The sequence below is a fragment of the Aricia agestis genome, chromosome 8, assembly GCF_905147365.1.
Source record: "Aricia agestis chromosome 8, ilAriAges1.1, whole genome shotgun sequence".
In the NCBI taxonomy this organism is placed as follows: Eukaryota; Metazoa; Arthropoda; class Insecta; order Lepidoptera; family Lycaenidae; genus Aricia; species Aricia agestis.
The window spans coordinates 3,080,546-3,089,763 of NC_056413.1; the positions used below are offsets into that span (position 1 = coordinate 3,080,546).

Sequence of the window (9,218 nt, forward strand, 5' to 3'; positions counted from 1 at the left end):
ATAATAAAATCGTAGAGGTAAAATTTTTGTACATTGAAAATAAACTTGAAAAAACGAGTCAGGTGCATGTTAGAAGAGTAGTAGAACACATTTTAACTGTTTTTGAAATTTTTGTTTCTCTGTCTGTTTGTCTGTTTGTACAGGCTAATCTCTGAATCCGCTGGACCGATTTAAATGAAATTTGGCATGATGATACCTTACATCCCTGGTCAACATCTTAGATACTTTTTTTTAACCGACTTTCAAAAAAGGAGGAGTTAATGTTTACTTTGCTGTTTGTGGTCAGATTTTCAAAATTCTTTTTTTGTTGTATAGATTGCCCGAATTTGATACCATGTTTACAATAAAATCGGCCAAGTGCGAGTCGGACTCACGCACGAAGGGTTCCGTACCGTTCTAGAGAAAAAATAGGCCAAAAGTTGTGTTTTTGTATGGGAGCCCCCCTTAAATTTTAATTATATTCTTATTTTATTATTAATTATTAAATAACACATATAATTAAGGATTCTGTAAAATTTCAACTGCCTGCCTGTTGTCATTATTGATATCGAGCAAAAAGGCCAAAAAATCATGTTTGTTGTATGGGGGCCACCCTTAAATAGTGATTTTATTTTGTATTCAGTATTTTTTATTATAGCGGCAACAGATATACACAATCTGTAAAAAAATCCGAACTCTAGCTGTAACAGTTCTTGAGATTCAGCCTGGAGACAGTCAGACGAGCAGACAACGAAGTCTTAGTAATAGAGCCCCGGCCGTTTTTACCTTAGGTACGGAACCCTAAAAACGGTCACTTGATAAATAATGGAATTGAAGAAACTCCTCGAAAATAGTGGTTTAATTGTAGATTATGAATCTGAGAATAAGAGGTAGGTTAAAGAGGGATAGATGCCTACATTCTGTCTTCTGAAGTATATCCTCTATCTCCGTCACATGTTCCTTTGCCCTGTCCTGTGGGATGTGGCCCCCAATCCCCTGTCCACGCCAAGCGGTCTTCGAAGAAAAGATTTTTCAAAACGATAAGTATCTGAGGTTCAAGTTTCCTGGGTCTTTGATGTAAATTAAAAATTTCGTGTGTAATATACCTAGATCCAAATAAAATAGTCGTAGATGGGTGTTCAATTTTCTAAATCTCGATTTTAATAACATACATTCACGCGGACGAAGTTGTGGGCAACAGCTAGTTATTCATATGTGTAGACCTATAAAATTGGTTAAATTTTCTTTTTTAGGGTTCCGTCCCAAAGGATAAAAACGGGACCCTATTACTAAGACTTCAATGTCTGTCTGTTCGTCTGTGTATCCGTCTCTCTCTCTCCATGCTGTATCTCAAAAACGGTGATAGGTAGCTAGAGAGTAGAAATTTTCACAGATTATGTATTTCTGTTGCCGCTATAACAACAAGTACTAAAAACCAAATAAATCAAATATTTAGGGGGCTCTCATAGTACAACAAACGTATTTTTTTTCCTTTTTTGCTTTATATCAATTTAAACTAGATGATGACCGAAACTCCGTTGACCCAAAACTCGTTCATCGCGCGAGAACCGGACATTTACACACATACATGTACATCCTGGGACAAAAAGAAATATTCACAAAATACTTAAAAGTATTTGTAGTTTAATAATTAATAGTAAAATTAAAATAAAATAAATATTTAAGGGGGCTCCCATAAAAATACAACGTATTGCCTATTTTTGCTTTTAAATAGTACGGAACCCTTCGTGTGTGAGTCCGACTCGCACTTGGCCTATTATTTAGAAGTTAAAGAATTCATCTTCGTCATAAGGTTCTTCGACAGTTTGCGGCTGAAGAGCTGACAACTTAAAGCCGGCTTCCTCCATTTCGTCCACCTTGGGCAATTCATCTTTAATCATTTCTTCAACGTTCATTCTGTTGAGCTCCTGCTGAACTTTTTCTTGTAAGGGACCTTCTAGAGCGTCTACAATTTGATACCTTAATATATTTGGAAGGACGTTTATTATAAATTCTATTAAATAATCTAACGTCCCTGCTCCGTCGAAGCGAACCTGAATATTTCCTATGTCTAGCTCTAAATTCCTGAATTCTGGCTTTTTTCGTGTATCCAAGGGTTGCCCTAGAACTATTCTACCACTGATGTAGTCGACCGAGAACGAAGAACTTCCAGCCCTGGACACTAGACCACCGACCGCCGATATCTCCCAGTGCGTTATCCCCTCCAGTTTCTGGGTGCCTATTTCGAAGTCCGCTATTACTGTATTATTCACTAACTTCAATGTTATGTTACCGACTCGTTGAAAGGACGAGATGCCGATTATCCAGGTGTCGGTGAGTGTGACCGTGAATATGCTCATGGTGGTATTATAATTTTTTACTCTGTACGGATCCAGGTCCATTTCCCTTACCCTTTTCCTAACGTCAACGATCAACATGTCCAAGGGCGATATAGAATTTGGAAACTGCATGTCCCCAGATATCTCCTCTATTTTCTTATTGATTTCTTCCCTCGCCTTTGTGTACGCCTCTTTTAGGATGAACGGTTTAATAGAATCGAAGAGAACGGGGCCCATAGTATTGACGAGGCCTTGTAACATCCCGCCCAGAAAGCCTGCATTTTGAAAATCCATAACGATACTGTTGAAGCCGATATCGATGATCATATTTTGGGCTCGGATTTTTCCATCTCTTTCGACACCTAGCGTGGCAAGAGCACTTAGTTTTAGTCCTGTTATGTCCACTGTATAGGGTCCTTGCACTTTGTTTAGCCAGGTGGACATCGTGTAATCGCCTCGAGCTTGAAGTTTATCCATCGACAAGCCTGCCACCACCTATAAAATGTAAAAATAAATTACCATTCCGAGCAATTAGTAGTCTATTAATTGAAACTACTACAGTATTGGACAAGATACCTTCATTTCCGCTATGTCAACGTTTACGTACAAAATTCGAAATTTACTAATTCCGTGAACTCCAGTTTTCTTAAAGTACATCGTTCCGAAGGAAGTTGACTGCTTGTTATCTGGGATCATGTACGGATCAGGAACTTTTGCTCCTGGGAGCCCCACAGGATCGGGCTGTTTAAAATGTTCCAACAGCTGGAGGATATATTCGCTCATCTTCTCTTCCCCTTTCGAAATTTGGGAAACTTCTGCGGGCGTTAGGGGTGTTTCTAAAAATGTATATTTTATTAAAATATTGGGAATTCCTTTATATATTTCTAAAAAAATTCTATATTCCTATAAAATCCATTTTTCATTTCCCACATCAAAAGGAGAACAAAAGCGCAAATAAGCAAAAAATAAGCAATTTACCTTGACATTGTCCAGCTATAAACAAACACAACAGAAAAACAATCTGGTTCCACATTTTGAAGCAACTAAGGTCCAATATTAACGTGTTAGAAATACGCACTTATTTTAAATTATAATAGTGTTAACTAACATTCACTCTAAGCATTGATGAGTGACCTGTAATATTATCTACTGTGTTAGACATTGACTGCAGTTAATCTAGATTACTGAATAACCATGGATCAGCGAGAAATGTTTGAACGTTTGTCGTAGTAGTGTGTTTTGAAATGTAATTTTTGTGGTAGCATATTATACCTATACTGTCTGTATATAAGATTGAAAGTAGCAAAATACTTTAAATCTTTTATACAGACACGCTAAGCATCCCATACCTTTATTTCAAATATTTTATATTATTTCCTATTGTCTCACTTGCAAAACTTCAATTTTGAAAAAGATGTCTTCCTCAAATAATTTATATAATAATTTTATAATTTACATAATTTACTTACAATGTAGCTAAAGGACTTTTTATGCAAGATGTTTTAATAAAAATCTAAATTGGTAGCACAAAGTAGTATTTAACCCATCAAGCCCCATAAGCTCACAGGTGAGCGAGACACAATAGAATAACAATATATTTCCAAGAATCCACCATCGAAGGATTAAATTGGTCATATTAAATATTTTTAGTTTTCCAAATAACGTAATATCGGACATTTCTATTATCGTTTATAGGTCTATGTACTCAGTAGATGGTCGTGCATAGTTCATAGCCCATAGGTCATATTTTATCGTATTACAAGTTAGTGTTTCAATGTACTTTCAGAGAAGTTAATTCATAGGCAGATGGCAGTCCCAACTCCCACGTAATTTGGTCGATAAACATAATATTTATGATAATATTATGTCAATTCAACGTTAGTTGTGGTCATGGTTGTGATCTGTTATGTCAAAATCGTGGCTGGATTTTGACATAACGAGACCAAATGAAAAATACTAAGGTTTTTTTTTCTTATTTTGTTTTAAAATTATGTACCTACACACTGTAATAAATAATCCAAATCACATTTGTTTTGAAAATAAGTCACCTTGATTTATGAATATTTACAGAAATTTAATTTACAGTTCCTATATGAAAAATCTTATTTAAATCACAAAAATAAAAGTTTACTAAAAGTTATCTTAAATTTATTATCTAAAAATTAAAAAAATCATCGTCTCCATACATATCTTCTTTCAATGCGGTCGGCTTTAGAGCATCCAACTTAAATCCATTTTCTTGGAGCTCATCTATCTTTGGTAATTCATCTATAATCATCTCCTCCACGTTTATACTGTTTAGTTCCTGCTGAATTTTATCTTGAATTGGCCCCTCTAGAGCATTGACTATTTGATATCTTAAGAGATTCGGTAAAATGTTAATGATGAATTCAACGGCATAGTCCAAGGTCCCCGCTCCATCGAATCGGACCTGAATGTTCCCAACGTCGAGATCTAAGTCTCTGAACTCAGGTTTTTTTCTCGTGTCTAGTGGTTGGCCGAGCACTATTCGCCCACTGATATATTCCACGGAGAATGATGTGCTGCCTGCTCGAGACGTGATGCCGTTCAGCGCAGATATTTCCCAGTGCGTCATGCCCTCAAGTTTCTGTGTTCCAATTTCGAAGTCGGCTAAAACGGTGTTGTTGACTAACATGAGTGTAATGTTACCCACCCGATGGAAGGACGATATTCCAGTCAGCCAGGTGTTACTGAGTGTCATGGTAAATATACTCGCTGAGGTATTATAGTCGTTGACTTTGTACGGGTCGAAATTCATTTCTCTCACTTTCTTCCTGAGGTCCGATATCACCATGTCCAAAGGCGATATTGAATTTGGGAATTCCATGTCCCCGGAGAACTCATCTAGTTTGTTATTAATTTCTGTTCTGGCCTTTACGTAAGCTTCTTTAAGTACGTACGGTTTTATAGAATCGAAAAGGACACTTCCCATAGTGTTCACGGCGTTTTGTATGAGTCCTCCCAGCATTCCAGGGTTCGCTATGTTCATATCAATATTGCTAAAAGCTATGTCAATGTTCATGTCTTGTGCTCGTATTTTTCCATCACGCTCTACTCCGAGATTAGCTGTTGCTGTTACTTTTATGCCCTTTATATTAACTGTGTATGGACTGTTCACTCTACTTATCCAAGTGCTAATGGTGCAGTTGCCTACTGCTTCCAGGTGATCTATCGCGAGTCCAGCAACCACCTGAAAGTTATAAATTATTTCCTATAGCAATGCGTTTAAACGATGAGTAAGTTTCCTTATAGTTAAACTTAACAGTTGTATATTGTAATGTGTTTCCAAAACCTTTTCACTATAAAATATGTCAGACTAGAAAAAATAAAGAAAATATTTTATTTTACAGAGTACATAAATGTGCATGATTATGTTATTGCTATTACTATTTTATTCATACAGTGCATTTAAAAAGAAAACTGAGCAGTCCTTCTATGGTTTATGTAGCGTATGATAAATATACTGTAGAAAGAACACACAGAAATTGCTAATTATCTTCCATAAAATTTCCTCTTGTAATCGTCAGTATTCCATATCATAAAAATATTCAACAATCTCAAGTTCCTTCACTTGTTTGTTCACTTACAAAACACGATAAACTATTAAAAAGTATAAGGCGCTCACTTTCATCGACGATATTTCAGCGTTCACGTACAGTATTTTGAATTTGCTCAGACCGTGCAGGGTTGTGTTCTTGAAGTAGAGTGTTGCAACTGTGATGGACTGCTGCATGTTGGGCACCATGTAGGGGTCAGGCACCTCCGCTCCTGGTAACCCCTCAGGGTTCGGCTGCTTGAAGTGGTCCAGCACTTGCATTATGTACTCGCTCATCCTTTGCTCGCCGTGAGCAAGTTGTGTTTGCGTCGCATCTGAAATAAGGTGCCATAGATTATTTTGGATCGGGTACTTTTGGGTAGTATATGAAAATTGGGTTTATTAGTTCATATTGGTTGGCATGTAACATCTGAAAATCGTGCTTCATAGTAAATAGAGCTATTTTATTGACTAGCTATACTAGCAGACTAGGACGTTTCCAGGCTGACGACAAAGATAATAATTTGTAATATTATGTTAATAATTTTGTGTTTTTAATGTCGTTTTCTGTACATAATATTATGACCTCATTTTGACGATTGCTTTGACAAAATCACACGTTTTTACTAAACGTAAATTTAGTAGGTACTTGGTTATAAACTGAACGACGCACTAATATCAGGTATCTAATTATATTGCATTTTATTCAGAATATAGTGTCTACTGAGCTTCATAACCAAAATATTTCAAGTGCGTGCGCTATATTTAAGTAAAAATCTATTTATGCTGTTTCTTTAATAACTATAAATTTTGCCAAAAGTCGGCACTGCAAATTTCTGTTTGACTAGTGATTACTTTACTTCTTACATTTTATAGTTTAAACGCTGATGATCGTGTAATAATAATGTAATTAGTATTACACACGGTGCTGCTCGCCAGTTCTGTTATGCTGGAACTTGGCTTGACGCGCTACCGCGTGTCTAGATTATGTTGTGACTTGTGACGTATCATGTTATTGACCGAACTAGAACACTGCACATGCGCTACATCATCACAATAATTTCGTACACACTTCCACTTACTGTAGATTGTAGTAGATAACTAAGGGCATTTCGTATTTATTAATACGTGAAGTGATTTCAGTGTAATGGTCGAATACTACAGTCTACTCGCTTACGATGAGATATTTTTCCAATACAAAATATTTGTTTCAACTTTCAAGTGTGCGCATCGTCATGTGTTTTGCATGGTGATGGTCTGTCTTAAGATTGTCTTGACTTGGCCTGATATTGAACAATAACCCGCCATACTATCACCTCATTGTGATTAGTGATATCGCATCCTTCTCGTTTTGTCGCGAGAAAAGAATACGAGTCTTGTTACGCGCGAGCTCCAAGGAATCGGGGGCTGAAGAGACAGTGCTATTGAGTCTTGACTGACGCGAATCGTCACACGCACTCAACTATCTCGACTATGACTACACCGCACTATGAGTAACTCGACTACTCCGCACTCCCCACAATCCTCGACTACTCAGCACTAGTGACACTCCACCTTAATTCGTCGGAGCTCGCGCACTACAATATTGATTGATTGATTGCTGACGTACCGTGGCAGTGTCCGAGCGCGAGGGTCGCGACGAGTACTACGGCTGCCCACATCGTGACTGATCGCCCGCGTCCGGCCAAAGTCAGGGGTCCGCCGGTTATCGCCACTGATAATGTCCTCATTACGTATTTAGGGAATTGTTTAGTAATTTGTTGTTATTGCTTATTGTTTAATGTAATACACGAATTAGTGAGCCAACTGCAGACGTAGCGATGTAACTGTACAGTTCAGTCTCAGACTAGTAGTTCTTCTGTTACTGTCTGAATCGATGCAAAGGAAGAGCATAAGTTTTAGATCGCTAAGCGAAATTAGAGGGGCAGTAGGCGTATACGGCAATAACCTTCAATGGCTGATCAATGACCTCCGTCAGATCTACATAATCCTACTTCCTACTAATATTATAAAGGCGAAAGTTTGTTTGGACGTATGGATGTGGGGATGTATAGATGTATGGATGTTTGTTACTCTTTCACGCAAAAACTACTGAACGGATTTTAATGAAACTTTACAATAATATAGCTTATACATCAGAATAACACATAGGCTACAATTTTAACCGAATTTCGAAATGGAGGAGGTGTTATGTGCGTTTTTTTATGTTCAACGATTACTCCGCCGTTTGTTAACCGATTTTCAAATTTTTCTTTTGGTATGTAGAGTATCATCCCAATTTGGTATTATATTCACAAAAGTGGTGACCTGATGAAGAGATCCATAAGTAATCGAGGGAACTCCTTAAAATGTATATGGAAATATGTGGTGACTTCGGTTTCGTGAGCAGTATTCTAAGCATATGCTACCAACAAGTAAGATTTTTCACCAAGGTATACCATGGTTCGGAAGGTGCTGAGAGAACTCCTGACTCTTTATAAATACAAATTTTGGAGTTTCGACGTTGTTAGAGAGGAAAGCATATGCTACTATGCAAATTACCTTCATCTTAATCATCATTACCATAAACCGTTATAGAACCATGTGTCGTCCCGTTTTGACCCTATTATTGGTAATTTTCATAGTCTTTTATGATATATCACTTAAACCGCGGGTAACACCGCGGGGCACAGCTAGTAATATACTAATTGCGACCACGGGGTCGTCGATCAAATTCTTTCCTACTAACGGTAGTAGGAAAGAATTTGATCATTTAAATTTTTCAAAAATATTTGTAAATCACGATGGTAATACTTGAGTCAACAAGCTTCTTTGTTCTCATTTTACTTTAATTACGAGGCCTAATTAACAAAACAAGTCGGGCTTAGCCATGTATTTGAAAAAAAAAACGTTGTTTTGTTTTAAAAGTCAAACACATTTCGAAACAAAAAATAGCTTGTTTAATGCATTTTAATTTTAATTACGTACCCACTTATCGTGTTAACTTGTTGTAAAGTGCAAAGATTATTTTTGAAAATAAAATAATTTAACTAATGTGTTTTTCTCAGATTTATTCCGTGTATCATTTTACTTAACTCAGTTTTTGAAGGCGTAAATAATTATCCTATAATCCATTGAACGAATTCACTTCAGGATCAGAACAACAATGGCGTCAAAACTTTACAACGCGCAAAAGGCGGATTTGTTAAAAATATTCCGCAATAACTTACTAACACTTTTTTGTTTCCAATTTTGTAGCATTATTTAAAAAAAATACTTCTACGACGAATCGCCGAAAAGGTGATAAATTCTAAAGGCGATAGGCACAATAATCTGGACAAATACAGAAGAAACAGGAGAAAATT

The 9,218-nt window shown here is 36.8% G+C and overlaps 2 protein-coding genes across 3 annotated transcripts; both read right to left on the reverse strand.

Annotated features, from left to right (window-relative positions):
• Positions 1-1,194: 1,194 nt before the first annotated feature.
• LOC121729737 lies at positions 1,195-3,513 on the reverse strand. Of its 2 annotated transcripts, XM_042118345.1 has the most exons (4): positions 3,297-3,513; positions 2,895-3,154; positions 1,758-2,813; positions 1,195-1,226 (listed from the first exon to the last, which is right to left on the reverse strand). In XM_042118345.1, exons 1-3 carry the CDS (start codon positions 3,349-3,351, stop codon positions 1,761-1,763), a joined length of 1,368 nt encoding a protein of 455 aa, XP_041974279.1. In that variant the 5' UTR covers positions 3,352-3,513; the 3' UTR covers positions 1,195-1,226; positions 1,758-1,760. The 2 variants fall into 2 exon arrangements, with proteins under 2 accessions (XP_041974279.1, XP_041974278.1); XM_042118344.1 differs by lacking the exon at positions 1,195-1,226 and having other exon boundaries at positions 1,757-2,813.
• Positions 3,514-4,402: 889 nt separating this feature from the next.
• Positions 4,403-7,635, reverse strand: LOC121729684. Its single transcript, XM_042118282.1, has 3 exons — positions 7,484-7,635; positions 5,965-6,209; positions 4,403-5,529 (listed from the first exon to the last, which is right to left on the reverse strand). The coding sequence occupies exons 1-3, from the start codon at positions 7,602-7,604 to the stop codon at positions 4,474-4,476; spliced, it is 1,422 nt and encodes a 473-aa protein (XP_041974216.1). The 5' UTR covers positions 7,605-7,635; the 3' UTR covers positions 4,403-4,473.
• Positions 7,636-9,218: the final 1,583 nt, after the last annotated feature.

What these genes read in the sequence shown, in the direction of transcription:
- LOC121729684 (XM_042118282.1), bottom strand. Translation starts at nt 7,604, where the DNA reads ATGAGGACATTATCAGTGGCGATAACCGGCGGACCCCTGACTTTGGCC. An exon ending in CGCGCTCGGACACTGCCACG is followed by an intron (nt 6,210 to 7,483) that starts GTACGTCAGCAA and finishes ACCTTATTTCAG; the next exon opens with ATGCGACGCAAACACAACTT. An exon ending in CTGAAATATCGTCGATGAAA is followed by an intron (nt 5,530 to 5,964) that starts GTGAGCGCCTTA and finishes TATAACTTTCAG; the next exon opens with GTGGTTGCTGGACTCGCGAT.
- LOC121729737 (XM_042118345.1), bottom strand. Translation starts at nt 3,351, where the DNA reads ATGTGGAACCAGATTGTTTTTCTGTTGTGTTTGTTTATAGCTGGACAA. An exon ending in TATAGCTGGACAATGTCAAG is followed by an intron (nt 3,155 to 3,296) that starts GTAAATTGCTTA and finishes ATACATTTTTAG; the next exon opens with AAACACCCCTAACGCCCGCA. An exon ending in TTGACATAGCGGAAATGAAG is followed by an intron (nt 2,814 to 2,894) that starts GTATCTTGTCCA and finishes TACATTTTATAG; the next exon opens with GTGGTGGCAGGCTTGTCGAT.